Source organism: Nelumbo nucifera, chromosome 1 (assembly GCF_055504915.1).
Source record: "Nelumbo nucifera cultivar China Antique chromosome 1, China Antique-T2T, whole genome shotgun sequence".
NCBI classification, from domain to species: Eukaryota; Viridiplantae; Streptophyta; class Magnoliopsida; order Proteales; family Nelumbonaceae; genus Nelumbo; species Nelumbo nucifera.
The window spans coordinates 155,769,479-155,790,981 of record NC_142649.1 but is presented as its reverse complement, the minus strand read 5'-3'; the positions used below and the strand labels follow the sequence as shown (position 1 = coordinate 155,790,981).

Here is a 21,503-nt window from a genome sequence, read left to right as displayed (position 1 = left end):
GTATATACCCATGTGTATATCATGTGCATAGTTAGACATTTCTAAAACCTTAAAATGCTTGTTTTACTTTATATGAAAAATTTTCTATTTACACAATCATATTTCTAACTAAAAGATATAGACCATTGAACTCATGACTAAAGATCAGTCTTGGAAATATAAGTGATATACAATGTTTTCATGTAATCAAGCCATGGAAATGGTATAGCAAATGATGTACCAAATTACTCAAATTTCCAAAAAAAAAAAAAATCCATGTAAATGATGTAACATATTAATCCAAGGATCTGGGCTATAACAGTGGTCTCTTAAGATCAGTGCATTAATCTCAACTATCCAAATGATTTACCAAGATTCAACTAATCTAGGTCATCAAAAAAATGTACCAAATCAACACAAGTCTAGCTATCAAAATCTTCTCCTAAGAGTGAAGAATTAATTTTGACCATCCAAGAAACGTACAGAATTTCAAGTAATCTTGGCCATTCAAGTAAAGCACCAAAAATCTAAAAAAATCTTACCCAAATATGTACCAAAAATCTGGACCATGAAAATGGCCTCCTAAGATCAGTCAATTAATCTTATCCATCCAAAATATTTGCAAAAATATTTCAACTTATTTAGCCCATCCAAATGAGGTACCAGATCAATAGACCTAAGCCACTAAAGTGGTTTCCTAGTCCTAAGATCACTGGATTAGTCTCAAACATCCAAGCGATACCAAGCTTTCAACTAATTAAGGCCATCCAAATAATATACGAAATCAACCCCAAAGTCAAGGTCATCAAAGTGTCTCCTAGAGCAATGGATTAATCTTGCCCATCCAAGTGATGTGCCTTGAACCAATGTTCTGGTTTGTCAAAGCGTATTCATAAATTAAACAATGGGTCTAAACCGTCTAAGTAATTTTCCATAGTTTTGATATGGTAGAATATATGACCTCTTCCATTAACCAAAATCAGATATCACCTAGTCCCGATTTTTTCTTTAAAGGCATAAAAATGATATTACATTATATGAAAGTAGAAGGAGCTAAGTTTGCAAAAAATAGTACAGGGGGCTAAGTGTAACACCCCCAAAAGGAAGAAGTGCAGGGAGTCCCTGCAATTTACCCTGTTGGTTTTAGTATTGATGTTATTGGTAATTGATATAGGAAATCAGAAAGGTGGCTAAGAATAAGATATTATGCTTAGATCCAGATCTTCACTCTAAAATGATTTACGAGGAAATGACTTAAGTAGAAGATGATGGAAGTCACATCTACCTCCTTGCACTGTTTTATTAAATGTTTTACATCCATTCTGACTTCATGGGTAATGAAATCTGGAGACAAGGATTTTGTGCGAATAATTAGAAAAGGCCTTTCTATCCTAAGTTATGAACCACCACAGCTTCCACGTAGGTTTCCTGATAAATCCTGGAGTTTCCAAATGTGCGAAGATCTTACTTTTTCATACAGATGATAATATTCAGAACCATTCCAGAGTTTGTTAGGCACTTAAACTAATTTCAAGCTTCATGCTCATACTTTATTTCCAATTTGCTACTAACCATAAACAGAAGTAGCAATGACTTTTAGAGTCAACTATTACATGTGATTGCTCTCATTGTAATACAGATCTTCGTTTTTTCATCCAAGCCAAGTCCTAACATCTGGCAGGAATAGGCTTTGGACCATTTGGATGTTAACTGGCATATGGAACAGTTAAGTCTGGTACTAAATTTTGGCATCCATCAAAAACTGGACTACCCAGTTCCCACCCCTTGAACAGATTGGCCTCCATTTGGTTTTCAAAACATTGATCTGAACATCATGTTTAATGTCTCATATTATTTACACTTTTTGAATTACTACCAATGTTCATTGTTCTATAAACTGTAATTTTTTTTGGTAAGAAGAATTCTATAAACTGTAATTCATTTTATCTTATTCTATGCATGAAGGTGACATTGTGAAATACTTATTCCAACAGTATGGTGGAGGAAGAAGTCCTTCTTTTGGGCTATTGGAAAGGTAATGCCTCCCTTAATTACCTTATTGATTGTGTGAACTACTTCTTTGATGAATTGAAAATGAAATTGTCAAGTAAAAACACTTAGATGACACAAACATTTCCAGTTATGGATTCCATCAGTTTATCACCACCTCCACCATCTTACACCATTTATTACTTTTCTTGTCTTCTAAAACAGAGAATTTGAAATATCTGATTTTGATTGCCCTAGTCATGAAAATAATTGTTTAATAAAAGCATATCTTTTGAAAATGATCATACCGATCCTTTTTTTAAAAGTCATGATCCCAGTTTGCAAATGTAGCCAATTCCTCTCTCCTTTGTATATATCCATGCATGTTTCTTATTTATTATAAGTGCAGCATTTGTGCAAGGTTTTCATATTTTTGTTATTGATAATATATATTCCCTAAAGAAAGGAAAAGATACAGAAATGCTGTCTATCTAAAAACTGAAGAGTCGGGAAATAACCACAAGTGATGCTCTAGGAGGTGCTAAAGCAAGCCAATCAAATAGAAAATAAAAGAAAAGGTATAGATCTCAAGAAGAAAAATGGTAGAAAAACAACGTATCTTTTAATTGAAGATTTTTTCCTATCATCAGTCATCATCATCATCATCCATGCCTTATCCCAACTATATGGGGTTGGCTACATAAATCCTGTTTCACCAATTCATTCTATTTAAAACCATATCCACTGTTAAAATTATTAGTGCTTAAATCATTTCTAACTACTTCTACCCATGTCCTTTTTGGTACATCCCTAGCTCTTCTAGCCCCTTCCACTTGTAACAAATCACTTCTTCTAACTGGAGCTGTTGGTGGTCTTCTATGCACGTGACCAAACCATCTTAGCTTACTCCTAGGTTTCTATGGATGGCTTCATTCCTGATCCTATCCTTTCTTGTTTTTCCACTCATCCATCTTAGCATTCACATTTCTGCCATACTCATCTTCTGAACATGTTTCTTGACTGCCTAACACTCTAAATTTTTTCTCTCTGTTTCCTTATTAAAAAGAAAAACAACCATAATACAAAGCATAGTTGCATAATTCATAAAAGTATAAATAGACTGAGGGTAATTAAAATGTTGAAGAAAATTTATAATAAGATACATTTAGGTTTGTCTTAATTTTCTTAAAAAAAAAGAATGCGCACAATTATAAGCCTGTGCAATCCAATAATTTAAAGCCTGTTTGGAACCCAATTGAGTGAGTTGGGACCATGTCTTTGAAAGGAGGCAAATGAGCCAACTAAAGCCCATTTAGGCCATTAAAGGAGTGTTAGACACCTGGCTTTCCCTCTCTTTAAGTGGAGGGCCAGGTATTGTTCACACATAGGGAGGAGTGGCTATATAACCACCCCAATCCCTGCTTAATCTCCTTGGAAGAAGGCTCCGGGCTCCCCTTCTGAAGAAAGATTTCTAAATAATCCAAACAATTTTAACAGTCTTAAGGAGTTTGATCTATAAATAGTGAAGAGGGGAAGAAAAAGAAAAGGTTTGTAAAAGAATAAGAAATAAGAAGCAATGAGAAAAAGAGAAAACACCCAGGATATCTATTTTGGGGGTTATCTAATAAGAGAAGAGGAAACCATCATTTTATGTACCTATAGGTAGGAAGGTGGAAGGTTTCTCTGCAAATATCCTCTTCAAATATGTCTTCTCTCAAAAAAAATGGCATCCAGTGCACAAGGCTCTTGCCAATGCAAGGTCTTGGGAGGGACAGATGTACGCGCCTCCCCCCTGAAGATACACAGAGAGGCTATTTCCAAGATTTGAACCCTGGTCACCCAGGTTGCAATGGAGCAACCCAACAGTTGTGCCAAGGCTCACCCTTGAATATGTCTTCTCTCTCATGTTACAATTTTCTTATCATTTTGTCCTCTCTTCCACTCAGTCTCTAAATTTCATCTATGAAAAGAAGAAATTGCAGATGTAGAGGGACACATAGCATTTATAGCCAAGTACTTTTATTTGGATGGTTATGGTTTCTCTACTAAAGATAGTAACTTTGAAAAACATAAAGGAATCAATCATCTGCAGCCTTGTTCTTTAACTTTGCTGACTACCCTAAAAATGCAGAGTTGAAGGCTTAAGGGACAAAAAAAACCATCTAAAGTCCAATTGTTTAATCTGATTGACTAAGGTTCCCTCCAAATGCAAGATTCAGAAGAATAACACTGTCTATAACCAGATTACTTAAATTGGATGACTATGTGGTACAAGAATGTTGTCAAATTTTCATACAGCAGGAAAAGGAGATTGTCAAAAGGAGCTATGGTGAGACTGCTTCTAAAGTATAATAAGGAGAAGCTTAAGATCATAATGCTAAGGAGAAATGGGTACTGAATATAATGATTTGCTGGTTCCTTTACCTGATACTCAATGCTATGTATTTCCTACATTGCTCTAATTGCTATCCTTGTTTTATTTTGTTGTTTTTCTTTGGTCTACTTAGAAATTTCCAAGCACGTTATAGGGCCAGATAAAAACATATCAAAGTATTATTATCGGAGAACTTATTTAAAATAGAGAAATAAAGAACTAGGGAGAAAAAAAGCTATGAGGAGAAAAATGGAGAACTAAGAGCCAGCCCTTACATTCTGCTATCCCGCCATCATAATAATAATTCCAAATAGAGAGTGTTGTGAGGATTATTTAATTGTTATTTTATAGTTGCTGTAAGTGGGTTGTCAGCTTAAGATGTTGTTAGTTAGTTTTTTTCTTTCTTTCTTATTAGTTTGTTTCTAGGGAGTGTCGCCAGGGGCATACTTGTAATCTCTCATTCCTTTTATATTAAGTTAATATAAATAACTAAACTGGCGGCAGCCAGAGGAGGTTCTTTTGTCTTTCAATCATATCTTCCTCTTCTTCTCTTTCTCTCTCTCGTCTCTCTCTCTCTCCATGAATGATTACAGAGAGCTAGTCCATGAAACTTTCTGAAAACTGAACAACACCATAACCCAAAAATGCAATGGTAAAACTCTTAGTCCTGTGGGGTAGGGCCCCAGTAAAACTTATGTCTCTGTGCCCTGTATCAAGCAAGATAATGTGGTGAGAAGTTAGCACCTCATAATATTATGGACATATAAGAATATATTTATGATACAATAAAGATCATAGACAAAAAGGAAAACGGTAACTGAAACTAAATTAAATATGTTTCAATCGACATAATATTATTGTGTTGCTAGCCCATAAATTTATGTTTTTAAGTGTGTGTGTGTGTGTTTGTATCGTCATCATCATCATCTAAGCCTTATCCTGACTATATGGGACCAGCTACATGAATCCAAAGTGTGTGTGTATCCATTCTACAGTTCGTTTTACATCTGAGTTTTCAACACTGTGCACAAGAGCTCAATGAATGATTACATGGTATCAAAGCTAGGTTCTGGGCTATAAAAGAATTTCGGTCTCTCCCATTTGAACCTGCTTTGTCCTCTTTTTCTTCTTTGATTTCTTGGACGTGGAAGACAGAGAAACCCTAGTAGACTACTTGCGGCTCTTCCTTTGGGTTCTTCCTTGGTCGTAATATCAAGGAAACCCTAGTCGAAGAAGGGCGATGTAGAAAAAGACTCCCTTTCTTATCTGTTCGATGCTGTGAAGTTAGTTTCTGGTTGGCACCTTCGTACAGGTGCTGGACAGGGTATGTGTTCTTGTTTTTTTTATGACCAATGGTGTGAAGGCCTTATTTCTTGGTTCTATACATTCGTTTGGATGCTGGATTGTTAGATTGTATGGGTTGTAGTCGGACTGATAGTATACTATTCTAACGGCTGGTATTGGACTGATTACTGGGCTGTTTTAATGACTGAACCATCACTGAGTTGATTCAGCAGTCTTTTTGTTTCTTTTCCACATTCCAGAAGTAAATTTCTTGGGGGTTGGTATTCTGATTGTAGCTGTTGTGTAGTTGTGTGGGATTTGGTCTGATTCAGCAGTACTCTACGGAAAACTATGATTCAACTTCATCGGGGGTTACACCGACCCGCAACACAGCTGGTATGGGAGGTGAAAACCTGATGTTTCCCATGCCCATTACCCCTTTAAATGGTCTAAACTACCTGGAGTGGGCTAAAAGTGTAAAACTTTATGTAACGGCAAGGGGAAAAGCTGGTTACATAAATGGAAGGGTGAAAGAACCCAAGAGTGAGACAGATGAACATGATAGGTGGGACCAAGAAAACAGTATGGTGATGTCTTGGCTCCTTGCAGCCATGAAACCTGATGTGAAGAAGAACTTTATGTGGGCAGACACCGCTAGTGAGATCTGGGAACAGGCCAAAACTACCTATTCTGAGCAAAGGCATTATGCCAAGGTTTACTAGTTGCAAGCTGAATCCTCAACCTGTAAACAGGGAAATCGTAGTTTGTCTTCCTATTATTCAGCCCTTACTTTCGTATGGAAAGAATTGGATCATTATCAGGCTATGTGTGTTTGCTTTCTTGTTGGGACTGAACCCTGCCTATGAACCCTTGAGAGTTCAGATTTTAGGAAGCCAAGAGTTGCTGTCGGTTCACGAGGTATATGCCCTTGTTCAATCGGAAGAAAGTAGGCGGAGTGTGATGGTTACAACCGAGGGGGAGCAACAAGTTGCTTTGGCTGCAATGAGTAATAACAACATGGGGAAGAAAAGTGACACCAAGAAGGCTGATGATAAAGACAAGTTATTTTGTACCCACTGTCGGCGCTCACGGCATACACGTGACACATGTTGGGACATTCACGGGAAACCCAAGTGGGCAGTGAAGAACCAAGAATAGGGTAAAGGGCAAGGTTAGAAGAAGATGAACACGACACATAATGCAGCACATGTGGTAACCCAAGATACTCAGGTTGCCGGTACTACCCGAGACCACCTTAATAATTCTGACCCCAAGGAAGATATAATGAATTCCTTAAGAGACCACTTGGAGTCATATGGTAGGGCTTTGCGACAGATGGATAGCTTAGTCACTAGTACTCCTACTTCATTTGCATCTACGTCAGGTAATACGGCTTCTGCATTCCATGTCACTCCCACTGGTTCCCCTTGGATCATTGACCCAGGGGCCTCTAACCACATGACCGGTAAGCCGAACTTGTTTCAGACTTATAGTCTTTTGTTAGGAAGGGATAAAGTGAGGCTTGCAGATGGCTCATTCCCCTCCATTGCAGGCCAATGATCAATATCTCTTCCCCATGGCCTTAACCTGAATTGTGTATTGCATGTCCCTCAACTTCCTATAAATTTGCTTTCAATTAGTAGTATCACAAGCTCTTTAAACTGTAGTGTAACCTTTTGTGGAAAAATAAAGAGGAAGAGAAGAAGAAACACTTTTGTATTGATAATGTATTGATAAAACATGTTGAGCATACAACTTAAATAAGAAAAGATAGGAGAGACAAACTCCTAGGATCTCTCTCAATTACTCCTAGAATCTCTTTCAATTAGGGATTGATTAAATCTTTCCCTTAATCCTAGGATATGACTTTCCTAATTTTATTCAAATCTAATATTTCCTAAATTTATTCAAATCTGTAATCAATCAAATCAAATCTTTCTAAATTTGCAGCAAATCATATCTTTCTTAATTTTCCGCAAATCATATCTTGTCGACACTCCCCCTCAAGTTGGTGCAAAGATATCTATCATGCCCAACTTGCTAACTTGAAGTTCAAATGGCTGTCTCAACAAGCCCTTAGTCAAAACATCTGCAACTTGATGTGTGGTTGGTACAAATGGAGTGCAAATTATTCCTTCTTCAAGTTTCTCCTTTATAAAGTGTCTGTCAATCTCAACATGTTTAGTCCTGTCATGTATAACCGGATTATGAGCAATGTTGATAGCTGCCTTGTTATCACAATACAGTTTCATAGGAAAACTCACTGGTCTCTTAAGATCTGCTAGCACCCTCTTTAGCCAAAGAACCTCACACACTCCTTGAGCCATTGATCTGAATTCAGCCTCAGCACTGCTTCTACCCACTACACTTTGCTTCTTGCTTCTCCAAGTAACTAAATTTCCCCAAAGAAATGTGCAGTACCCCAAAGTTGACCTTCTATCAGTGATTGAGCCTGCCCAATCCACATCTGTATACACTTCAACCCCTCTCTTCTCATTTTTCTTGAAGAAGAGTCCTTTTCCTGGTGTGCCTTTTAGCTACTTAAGAATTCGATACACAATTTCAAGATGTTCTTCGTACGGGGAGTGCATAAATTGACTCACCATGCTCACAGCGAAGGCAATGTCAGGACATGCATGTGACAAGTAAATCAATCTTCCTACCAGCCTTTGTTATCTACCTGCATCTACTGGAACCCCATCTTTAACTTCTCCGAGTTTAGCCTTAACTTCTATCGAAGTGTTTGAAGGTTTGCATTCCACTCATTCCAGTTTCTTTCAAGAGGTCTAGAATATATTTTCGTTGCAAAACCACAATGCCCTTCTTTGATCTAGCCACTTCCATTCCAAGAAAGTACCTTAGCTGGCCTAAGTCTTTAATCTCGAATTCCTTGGCTAAGTTCTGCTTTAGTCTGCTCATCTCTTCAATATCATCTCCAGTCAAGATTATGTCATCAACATAGACAATCAGAACCGATACCTTGTCTTCGGTGGATCTTTTTGTGAAAAGAGTATGATCAGATTGTCCTTGACTATATCCTTGACTTTTAACGAACCTTGTGAATCTTTCAAACCAGGCTCTGGGAGACTGTTTAAGTCCATATAGAGATTTTTTTTAGCTTGCATACCTTAGTTCCAAACTTCTCAGTGAAACCAGGTGGAGGCTTCATATATACTTCTTATTCCAAGTCTCCATTCAAAAAGGCATTCTTCACATCCAGCTGATTCATTGTCTAGTCAGGGTTAGCTGCAACAGATAAGAGTACTCGAACTGTATTTAGTTTCGCCACTGGAGAAAAGGTCTCAGAGTAGTCCACTCCATACGTCTAAGTAAAGCCTTTAGCTACTAGGCGAGCCTTATATCTTTCCAATGATCCATCTGAGTTGTACTTCAGAGTGAACACTCATTTACAACCAACAACTGTCTTTCCATCCGGCAGATCCACTTTCTCCCAAGTAGCATTTTTTTCCAAAGCTCTTATCTCCTCAAAAACAGCTTCTTTCCACTCAGGAACATTTAGAGCCTCCTGGATATTGTTAGGAATGGAAACACTAGACACTTGTGAAATAAATGTACAATATGAAGGTGAAATATTTTTGTAAAATACAAAATTTGACAGAGGATGTTTTGTACAAGACCTAACACTTTTCCTAAGAGCAATGGGAAGATCAAGTTGACTGGAAGAATTAGAATTACCTGGAGGAATATTTTTAGGTATTTTTGGAGAATTATCATGAATTTCATGATCCACCCTCAGATCAGATTCTTGTTGATGCTGCGGAATAGTGCCTTTCCTTTTCAGTGCTACATGTTCCCTTGAATATACAAGGCCTTTATACTGTTTCGCACACATTTCTATTGTTTCAGCTTTTTTATTTTGAGATGGCATCACCGAAGGTTGTTCATTTTTAATATTTAATTTATGTGTTTCCACTGCTTTTGTATTTTCTGCCTTACTTTCTTTCGGTGACTGGTTGTGAGGAACATCATTATGGACAAATTCAAACATTAAATCAGAACCAACTTAAGGACCATCTTGTTGCTCTCCCCCTGAAGATGGGAGTGTCTGTAGTAGGAGGTTCCTTCAAAGAATGTGACATCCATAGTCACAAACATCCTTTTCAAAACTGGATCAAAGCATTTGTAACCTCTCTGATTAGTGGGATAGCCTACAAAAATACATTTATGTGCTTTTGGATCAAGTTTTGAACGTTTAGGATCATGGTTATGAACAAAGGCCACACTTCCAAAAATTTTTAAGGGAATGTTTGTCACTAGCCGAGAGTTTGGAAAACAGTCAATGAAAACCTGTATGTGTGTTTTAAAATCCAAAATTCGTGTAGGCAGTCTGTTAATCAAATAAGTGGATGTTAAAACGGCTTCTCCCCAAAGATACTTAGGAACCTTAGTTTGATAACCTAGGGCTCTAGCAACTTCAAGGAGATGTTTGTTTTTCCTTTCAACCTCCCCATTTTGTTGAGGTGTGTTATTACACGAACTTTGGTGTACAATTCCTTTCTCAGCCAAAAAATTCCCTAACACATTGTTAAAAAATTCCTTTCCATTATCACTTCGAAAAATTTTAATCCGAGTCTGAAATTGTGTTTGAACCATGTTATAGAAAGTTTTAAACACAGTTTCAGCATCTGATTTCTCTTTTAAAAGAATAACCCAAGTGACCCTAGTATGATCATCAATAAAAGTAATGAACTAACACTTTCCAGAAAGAATTGTTACTCTAGAAGGACCCCAAACATCACTGTGAATCATGGTAAATGGTTTTGATTTTTTATATGGTTGGGACGGAAAAACAGCACGATGATGTTTTGCTAATTCACAAGATTCACACTTAAAACACGAAAGATTTTTATTCATGAATAACTTAGGAAATAAATGCTTTAAATATTGAAAGCTAGGATGTCCTAACCAATAATTCCATAACAAAACTCCACTGTCACTAGAAACCGAGATAGAGCTGAAACATGTTTGTCGGTCTTGCCTTCCAAAGGTTGATCCTTTATTAAAGAGGTAGAGGCCACCATCCAGTTTAGCACCCCCAATCATCTTCCCCGAGGTTAAATCCTGAAATTCACAACAAGAAGACCAAAAATTAACCCGACAATTATGATCAAGGGTTAGTTTGCTGACAGATAAGAGATTGTATGATAGGTTAGGAACATGTAGAACATCTTTAAGGTTTAGAGAAGGAGAAATAGACATAGTTCCTTTCCCAACAACAATAGCAAAGGAACCATCTGCAATTTTAACCTTTTGATTCCCTGCACAGGGTGTATATGAAGAGAAGAATTGTGAAGTGCCGGTCATATGATCAGTGGCACCTGAATCTAATATTCACTACAAGCAATGGCTGTAGTGAAAAAATTACCTGACTGGGCTAGAGAGCAGGATGGGTTAGAGTTTCTTAACGATTGAGATTGAAACATTTTATATAAGTGCTCTATTTGTTCTTTTGTGAAAGGAAGAGACTCTAAGGATGATTGCTGCCCTGGATCCGAATTGCTTACTTAAAGCACGTGGACATCTCCCCTTGACTTGTTGTCACTGTCTGATTTTTTCTTCCAACCTACTGGTTTCCCGTGCAGCTTCCAGCAGGTTTCCCGAGTATGCCATGGCTTTTTACAATGATCACACCAAGGCCTTTGCTTTCCTCCTCGTTTATCTCCGTCTACGTCTGCACCTCGGGCCACAAGAGCGGACCCTTCATTCTCAGTTTTTGTTTCATTAACATTCTTCAACATCACTTGCCATCGTGCTTCTTCTCTATGCACTTATGAAAAAACTTCTCTTATAGTAGGTAAGGGCTTTCGCCCTAAGATACGTCCCCGAACCTCATCGAGTTCTTTATTCAAACCAGCCAAGAAGACAAAGACCCGACCTCTTTCTATCTTCTTTTTGTACCGAGCACTGTCACTCGGACTTTCCCATTCTTCTTCAAATAAATCCAGCTCCTGCCAAACAGCCATCATCTCATTATAATAAGCAGTTACTTCACGCTTACCTTGCTGCATCTTCCACATTCGGGTATTCAGTTCGAACAGTTGTGAATGATTGTCCAGATCTGAATAGGTTTCCCTAACAGTTTCCCACACATCACAAGCAGTCGGGAGGAACATGAATGGTTTTCCAACCACAGGATCCATAGAGTTGATCAACCAGGCGATAACCATAGAATTTTCAAAGCGCCACTGCCTGTACTTTGGATCATCAGTGGCTGGCGGTTTTACTTCGCCATTCAAATAGCCGAGTTTCCCTTTGCTGTCGATCACCAACCGCACGGACTGAGACCACTCAAGATAATTCTTTCCATTCAATTTGTGAATGGTAATCTGAAGAGAATTCTTAGAGAGAGAGATGGGCGCTGACTGAATACCTCCCTCCAAAGATGTCACACCACTGGTAGCATCCGGAGAGGTTGAACCAGAGCCAACCATGACGGCCTTAAAATTCATGATCGGACCCTAAAGCTCTGATACCATGTGGAAAAATAAAGAGGTAGAGAAGAAGAAACACTTTTGTATTGATAATGTGTTGATAAAACATGTTGAGCATACAACTTAAATAAGAAAAGATAGGAGAGACAAACTCCTAGGATCTCTCTCAATTACTCCTAGAATCTCTCTCAATTAGGGATTGATTAAATCTTTCCCTTAATCCTAGGATATGATTTCCTAATTTTATTCAAATCTAATCTTTCCTAAATTTATTCAAATCTGTAATCAATCAAATCAAATCTTTCTAAATTTGCAGCAAATCATATCTTTCTTAATTTGCCGCAAATCGTATCTTGTCGACACCTTTTTTCTTGGTTCATGTGTTTTTCAGGACCTAACTTCTGGGAGGACGATTGGTAGAGGGAGCCTAGTGGATGGTCTCTACATTCTCGACAACAAAGCTGGTCTCTCAGTGTCATCATCAGAGTCACATAGTCAGTCAAATAAGAGTCAAATTTTTTTGTGGAATAGTCGGTTAGGTCATGTTTTTTTTGAAATAGTAAAGTCTTTGTTTCCGGTTTTATTTAAGTCATGTTCAGTGTCAGAGTTCCAGTGTCAAACGTGTCTGTTGAGCAAACAATGTAGAACTTTTCACTCAAATAATAAAAGATCAAGTGTTCATTTTCATGTTGTGTATTCTGATATATGGGGGCCTACTACTGTAATCTCTGAGGGCGGATATAAGTACTTTATCACATTGATCGATGACTACTCTCGCTATACATGGGTATTCCCTATGCGTAGTAGAGACGAAGTTCCAATAATTGTGAAAGACTTCCAGAGGATGGTATTTACGCAATTCCACGTTGAAATACAGATCTTCCAATTCAACAATGTAAAAGAATATTTCCATGGTGAGCTCAATGAGTTCTTTGCCTCCCACGGATCTATTCATAGGAGTTCATGCGCCAGAACACCACAACAAAATGGTGTTGCAGAAAGAAAAAACAGACACCTCCTTGAGGTAGCTCGCGGGATGATGTTACACATGAATGTTCCAAAAAGGTTTTGGATGGATGCTATTACTTGCAATTGCTTATGTCATCAATCGCATGCCCTTCAGAGTGCTGAACTACATGGCTCCTCATCAGTTGTTGTTCCCTCAGTCCCCTTTATTTTCCATTCCCATGAGAGTTTTTGGTTGTCGTGCCTTTGTCCATGATTTGTCTCCGTCTCGAGGTAAGTTAGACCCTCGGTCCATTCCTTGTATCTTTCTGGGGTATCCCTCCTCTCAAAAAGGGTATCGATGCTTTGATCCCGTTAGTCATAAGTTTTTTGTGTCTATGGATGTGTCCTTCTTTGAGTCTGAGCCATTCTTCCCTGCTTCTCCTAGGGGGAGAGTAGTAGTGTGGAAGAGGAGAAGCAGGTTCAGGTCCGCCAAGTCTCTCTTCCTTCTATTCCGGACCTTGCTCCCTTTTGTGTCTTCCAACGTACACGCCGTAGAGATCAGCAATGTTATAGAGATGTGAAGCAGCCAAACATTGAGCAACCGACACCGTTAGACTCCCAGGAAGTAAGTCCAATCCCTGTTGCACCTACTGATACCCCTACTCCTACTGTGGATGATCTTGACATTCCTATTGCTCAAAGAAAGGGAGTCAGGTCATGCACTACCAAACACCCCATTACCCAGTATGTCTCCTATGATCACATTTCTCCCTCGTACTGAGCCTTTCTATCTATAGTTGATTGCATCCCTGTTCCCAGAAATGTTGCAGAAGCCTTAAAATGCCCCGAATGGACAGATGCCATGAAGGAGGAGATTAATGCTCTTCATAAAAATCAAACTTGGGAATTGGTGGATCTTCTAAAGGGGAAAGACCCCGTGGGGTGTAAGTGGGTGTTTACAGTTAAACACAAGGCAGACGGGACAGTTGAAAGGTACAAAGCAAGATTAGTAGCCAAAGGGTACACTCAAGTGTATGGGGTTGACTATGATGGGACTTTTGCTCCAGTAGCTAAGATGAACTCAATTAGGGTTCTCCTGTCATTAGCTGCTAACCTTGACTGGGAATTGCATCAACTGGACATAAAGAATGCCTTTTTAAATGGTGACCTAGAGGAGGAAGTATACATGGTTTAACCCCCTGGATTCTGTGCCAAGGGAAGTGAAAATAAGGTGTGCAAGCTGAGAAAGTCTCTTTGTGGTTTAAAACAATATCCCAGAGCTTGGTTCAGTAAGTTTCACATGGCAGTTCAGTAGGTAGGCTTCAAACAATGTCAGTCTGATCGTACACTCTTTGTGAAGAGATGTCAGGAACAGGTTGTTGTATTGATAGTGTATGTGGATGATATCATCATTACAGGAAATTGGAGTTCAGAAATACAAAAATTGAAACAATCCCTTGCATCTGAATTTGAAGTGAAAGATTTAGGTCCCCTGAAGTATTTCCTTGGAATTGAAGTCGCCCGCTCAGAATGGGGTATCTTCATTTCTCAAAGGAAATACACCCTTGATTTATTACAAGACATAGAAAAATTAGGTGCACGGCCAGTAGATACTCCCATGGATGTTGACCACAAGTTGGGTGGCTGTGATGGTGAACCTCTGAAAGATGTGAAATAGTTCCAAAGGTTAGTGGGAAAGCTGATTTATTTGTCCATGACCCGTCCAGACATTGCCTATTCAATTGGGGTTCTAAGCCAATTCATGCACTCTCCTAAGAAACCACACATGGAGGCAGCAGAGAGAGTTCTTAGATACTTGAAAAAGTATCCCGGAACAGGTCTACTATTCAGTAAACATAATCACCTAAAGGTGGAAGTCTTTACAGATGCTGATTGGGCAGGTGCTGTGGATGATAGAAAGTCCACGAGTGGGTATTGCACATTTGTGGGAGGATATAGAGCTATGGCACATTTGTGGGTATTGCAAGAAACAAAGTGTGGTAGCAAGGTCAAGTGCTGAAGCTGAATATAGAGCTATGGCACATGGGGTGGCTGAAGTCCTTTGGCTAAAAAATCTTCTAGGGGAGCTTGGAGTTGTTGTTCATAATCCTATGTCTCTTTACTGTGACAACAAGGCAGCCATAAACATCGCCAACAACTCTGTCCTACATGAGAAGACCAAGCACATTGACGTGGACAAACACTTTATAAGGGAAAAATTGGAAAAAAGGGAAATTTGCATCCCTTTATGTCAACTCCAAGGAACAACTCGCTGATGTCCTCACAAAAGGGCTTCAATACTCGCGGCACAATGAGTTATGTGACAAGCTGGGCATGATAGACATATTCAGACCAACTTGAGGGGGAGTGTTGTGAGGATTATTTAATTGTTATTTTATAGTTGCTGTTAGTGGGTTGTCAGCTTAAGATGCTGTCAGTTAGTTATTTTCTTTCTTTCTTATTAGTTTGTTTCTAGGGAGTGCCGCCAGGGGCATACTTGTAATCTCCCATTCCTTTTATATTAAGTTAATATAAATAACTAAACTGGCGGCAGCCAGAGGAGGTTCTTTTGTCTCTCAATCATATCTTCCTCTTCTTCTCTTTCTCTCTCTCGTCTCTCTCTCTCCATGAATGATTACAGAGAGCTAGTCCATGAAACTCTCTGAAAACTGAACAACACCATAACCCAAAAATGCAATGGTAAAACTCTTAGTCCTGTGGGGTAGGGCCCCAGTAAAACTTATGTCTCTATGCCCTGTATCAAGCAAGATAATGTGGTGAGAAGTTAGCACCTCATAATATTATGGACATATAAGAATATATTTATGATACAATAAAGATCATAGACAAAAAGGAAAACGGTAACTGAAACTAAATTAAATATGTTTCAATCGACATAATATTATTGTGTTGCTAGCCCATAAATTTATGTTTTTAAGTGTGTGTGTGTTTGTATCGTCATCATCATCATCTAAGCCTTATCCTGACTATATGGGACCAGCTACATGAATCCAAAGTGTGTGTGTATCCATTCTACAGTTCATTTTACATCTGAGTTTTCAACACTGCACAAGAGCTCAATCATATACTTGTCTTAAACCTTGAATGGCCAACTAGTGATCTGCTTAAAAAAACACAAACAGGAATAAAAAAAGAGAAGAAACAACATTTCAGCATCATACTAGAGAGGCTAGAGCCTTGCAGAATGAACATGCGTATAGGTGGATCCTGAGATATGTCAACCTAGTGGCTTGTATTGCTTGGGTTTCGGGGGTGGGGTGGGGGTGTGGTTCAGGAGGAGCGCATTGTATTTACAGTGGGCCAGGATAGGATTATATCTGTATTATTAGAACACTTCTATACTTTTGCTTGCCTCTTTTGAGGTTCTTTTGGGTCTTATCCCCTCCCTGGGTTGTAGAGGATTATTATAATTTCCTTATTTTTTTTCTAACCTAATAAATTTTAATTATTCATTGATCTGTTTCCCTCTCCCCTCAACACACACTCAAAAAAAAAAAAAAGGAAAAGAAAAAGAATGGGCTATTGATCAAATACACTTTAACAATAGTGACATCAATTGTTTTTAGTGGTTTTTTCCTGAATGCATAGGCTATTGATCAAATATTTAAATGCACTTTAATAAGCAACCATGAACCAATTAATTTGGTGCCTTTTCTTCTGAATGCTAACAAAGCATTTGCATTACATGTAATATCAGAACGGCACAGTCATGCATATAGATGGGGAAAGGATTGTATTGGTGCAATTCAAGGACAAATGGATCCATAGATAAAAAGAGCAAGCAATTTGTGGTTCTTACTTGGGTTCTACTTTTAAGATCAAATCAATTTTCACTGGTTCCTGACTGGCAAATGAAAGAGAAGAGATAAAATGGTTTTCAGTGTTAACAAACAAAGGAAAATGTTACAATGATATGAGCATGATCAGCATCAAGTATAGGTTTACTTTTTTATTTTAAAGTAATAACATAAGGGCTTGACCAAAGACATTGAAATTACAAGAGATACATATGCATTTGCACATGCACATAGTTCCGTTCTTCATGTTGTTGACTCCTATGGCTTTGAATGAGAATGTACAAGGTTTTGGATGACAGACCTTTCATTAAAAGGCCATTACCGATGCTGGTCTGAGCTATCAAGGGTCTTGAGATGGGTGGACTGGGTACAGACCCAACTTCCAGTATTATGGATTATACACCTTCCTGATGTTTGCCAGCCCGAAATTTTACCATCGCAGCAAGAAATAGCCCCCTACACACTGCCAAGCTGTGTTTTAATGTAATATGGAACAGCAGAAAAAAAATGTGATTTGATTCTTCGAGACTAGAAATTCATTATTCTTTTCGTAACTCTATTATATTTTTATAAAATGCTGCATGTTTCCATGAGAAATATTTATTCAATCATAATGCTTTTTTCTATATGGTGTTCAGAATACTAATAGTGTTTCTTTTGTAATATATAGCACACTGTTGACTGGATGGATGCCCACAATTCTCCGAGCTGGTAGAGGGATGATGCTCTGGGACAAAGCCAGATTGGAGCCACCACCTAAAAAGTTGGAACTTTTCTCATTTGAAAATAATCCAGTAAGATAATGTTCCTGCTTTCCACGTAGTCATGTACATTTGTAATAACCTTCTTATATTAAGTGAAGAAAAAATCTTCACATCATTGTGAGACGGAAAAAGCAAAAAAAAAAAAAAAGAGAGGGAGAGAGAGTTTTCCTGCATCTTTCATCACAGGAAAAGGTTTAGCATCTTTGTCATTGCAATTGTGCAACAGAATAAATAATTTCAATAACCTAGGACAAGGAGAAATGCTTTTAATTATATGGGGAAGTTTTCTAGAAGCAGATGGAGATGGAGGGGTGGCTGGAGATGGCGTGGATGTTTTCAAGAAGCAGGAAGATTTATCTGAGGGATGGTGGTTTCAGATAGGGGAGTCAGGAAAAAGCTGTGAAAACATTTAATACAGTTAGGAGATTCAGAGCTCAAAAGAATAGAAAAAAGTCAGCAGCAAGTTCCAGTTTCAAAAGTCTTTGCCCGGATAAGTTCGTCAAAAAACACAAAAGATCAGAAAGAAGGCGACTAGAAGATTGTTCTCAAAAATCTGACAAGAAGAGTTTTTGAGTGGGAGTCCTAGTGGGTTTGGGTAGTTGGCGTAGGTTTCCGGTGGGTGTCTATATTGGATTGTAGGGTCTAGGTTTTGTCTTAGTGTAGCAGTTTGGTTTTTTTCTTGTTTAGCTGGTTTGCAAGGATTTCTATTTTTGGGTTGGGTTTCTTTTTGGGATTTGGGTTTTTTTACTTGGTTATATATATATATATATATGAGGAAGTTAGTATTTTGTCCTTTCTGTGTCCAAAAACAAAAAAACAAAGGGACATTCATAGAATTAGGATATTGTAATCAACATTATCCATCCTGTGCAATAGCTTCTGTTTCCATGCAAGTTTTTATTGATTTCTAGCCTTTTCATTTGTCATTTTGTAATATGTACTTTGGCATTTTACTGTTAAAAGAATCAATAGATTAGTCATTAATTACTGTTCTTGATGTGATTGATTGATGTGGGTCAATGTAGCTTAGTGATTAAAATGGGTTATGTTCTGCTAATTGTTAAGAAAATGCACATCTATATTTAAGCATATATGAATATGAGAGACGAGGACAGTGAGATGGATGAGTCATATTGTTTAAGTTGAAGGTACTGAAAAGAAGAGAAAGTCAAACAGCATGTGAATCAAGTTACATTGGCATAGTAGTTTCTTCTACTGGATGAGTGTTTCCTTTTCTTCCCCCCTCCTTTTTCCCCAATGCATGCACATTCCATCTCAGTTTAACTATCAAAGGAAAAATAGAATGCACCAACCAAACATTTCATAGAATGAATGAAAAGATTCTCCCTGTAGCACTTCTTAGGCAATTCCTAGGTTCATTGCACCATCTAAGGCACCACAGCATGGTGCCCTAACCTTTGCCAGGTCATGAGTGAACCTATAGAAAGCCTTCATTAGTCACTCGTAACCATGTAATCAATCCTAACCCTTTTTCTGAGGCTTTGAATGATGTTAGTGATTACACGGTTCTGTGTGTGTGTGTGTATTCACTAAAACAACACACAACAAATACAAAAAAAAAACCCTAGTGCATGCACACATATTTAGTCAAGACCCCCCATATTTGGCAATGAAACTTTTCTTATGATTGAAGATGCTAAAATGACTTTTCTGCACACACTATACAATAGCTTACTATTAGGGGAGAAGTAAAACGAATCAGCATCTTGGTTAACTCTATGCCTTGTGTCGTGTTAGCAAAAAAGTAGTATCTCATCATCATTATAAAAGGTAGTATCTCACCATTATTGCCAGATACCACAAAAGTGTAAGTGGCCAACATCTCTTTATTGTTTTCAGTATGCACGGATTGTGCGTGAGGCACTTTGTGAGTTGGAACTTCCTTACATCCTTCAAAACGTGGGAGAAGGATCCTCAAAGTCCAAATTACTTCTTGAGATATCTGGTTCCAAAGAGGTAATTGGTGAATTCCAAAAGTACAGATCAAGCACGCACGTAAATTACTCCTATTGTTTCAATGTCTTTGCAATTAACACATACATGCATGTAATTGTATTACAGGTACATGAATTATGCTCTAGTCTTGGGCATCGTGATTAATTTATGAATAGGATATTTCTGCATATATATCTGAAAAAGCAAAAGAGAAAAAAGAAAAATATCTACTGATAAAAAAAAAAGAAAAATATCTTAACTATTTTTTTAATTCATTTCATATTCGATTAAAATTTCTCTTAGGTTCTGTTAGATGGCAGCCTTCTCAGCCTTGAAATTCATACAATCCTTTAGCCTTGTTCTGCCTCCTAGTGCACATGCATGCACTTGACCAGCATCATTTGCTGACTAATGATGTATCTGCATGTTCATTGTTTTTAATTCAATTTCATAAAATGTTCTTCACCTCACTAACCGTGTACTGCCCCAAGTGCAAAGATTCCATTGCACGAAATGACCTATCTACATGTATGTGATGAACCCATCAGTCATTAGCTTCTAGATGGCATATTTGTAATTTCTGTAATTATATTTTACAAACTGAATTGGACACTTGTATGCGCAAACATCGTGGTCTTGGGAGCATTTATCCAGAGCTGACTACTTCTTGCAGGTACCTTACCTTGTTGATCCCAATACTGGAACTCAAGCGAGTGACTACAAGAAAATCTTATCATATTTGTTTGAGACATATTCATCAGAAAAATAGTTTGCCTTCTCTCTTATCACAGTATGATTATCAGATGTGCTATTAATCCCCTCACTGTTCTATGACATTGTTAAATATTGTAAAGAGCACAGGAATAGGGATTGGAATTGGAAATCTGTTTCTTTCATGTGTCATTTTTTCATTGTTCATTGGAGTCTGAGTACTTCATATAGCGCCATAGCTTTAATACTTGTTGTTTTGGGTTATAAAACTTGGTTTAGAATTTACCCATAAATTTCAGTCATCAAAACAGAACTTGGCTTCACAGTTCCGTTTACAGGGCCATCTACATTCAGATGGACAGAACTTACCTGTTAACTTGGTGAATTTCATAACCATGTTTTGTTTACAGGGCCATCAGTTGACGATAAACATCACCTAATGTCTAAAATTTCTTGTCTACTGCTCCTACACAATTAAAATAAGTATAGGACTCCTGGACTCCTGTCGCCTAAGATGTAAATCAGTCCTCAAAAATTAGGTGTAAATTTGAAAATTAGAGAGAAAAAGGAAGAAAAGTAAGAGCAACAGTACAAAAAAAGAGGATGGCGAAAAGAGGAGGAAGTAGAAGAAAGGTTCAATTTATTCTTCCCTTTCTTCTCTAATCCCTTTTATTAAGAATTAATGTTAATGTAATTACAAGTATGCCCTTAAGTGGGCGGCCAGATAGGCAGTAACATAAAGAGATCAAACAAAAAGAAATAACAGGCCCATTAAGAGAGACCCATTAGCTAACAGGAAAAAGAAAAGATATTACAAGATAAGATACTAGGACCCATTCGGCCCAGTCTCTTTACATCCTACAAGTCAAGAAACTTTGCACTCTTAGTGGTCTATTGGCCTTATTAAACATTACTTCATATATCCTAAAATTTTCTAGCAAAACCCTTTGACAATAAGGTAATCAATGTTTGCAGAAGAAATTTCCTAGAAGTTTTGTTTCCTTTGCATAGCCACCCAGACCAGGAAACTTATCCAAGGGTAGCTCAACCCCTTGCTGGACAACTGTAATCAAACTAAAGTCCTGAAAACCTAACCCGTTTGGGAGGGCTTAAGCACAATGGCTTTTGCTTTCTGAGGTTGGCCCCACTCAAACGCTTATAAGCTATTTTAGTGAAAAATCCAGAAAGCCCAAATTGGTTGTTAATCAGTCATTTGAAGGGCCTTGTT

At 37.9% G+C, this 21,503-nt stretch overlaps 1 protein-coding gene across 3 annotated transcripts in view; it reads left to right on the top strand.

Annotated features, from left to right (window-relative positions):
• LOC104602747 (Thioredoxin family protein) overlaps window positions 1-20,467 on the top strand; it is a 28,724-nt gene extending 8,257 nt beyond the window's left edge. For 2 of the 3 annotated variants that reach the window (XM_010266538.3, XM_010266539.3), the window contains exons 7-10: window positions 1,945-2,014; window positions 17,515-17,638; window positions 19,469-19,585; window positions 20,238-20,467. In XM_010266538.3, coding sequence (XP_010264840.1) covers window positions 1,945-2,014; window positions 17,515-17,638; window positions 19,469-19,585; window positions 20,238-20,333 — 407 coding nt within the window. In that variant the 3' untranslated portion in view covers window positions 20,334-20,467. The remainder of the gene's footprint in view (window positions 1-1,944; window positions 2,015-17,514; window positions 17,639-19,468; window positions 19,586-20,237) is intronic. The other variant, XM_088894815.1, reaches the window with a different exon arrangement.
• The last annotated feature ends 1,036 nt before the right edge of the window (window positions 20,468-21,503 follow it).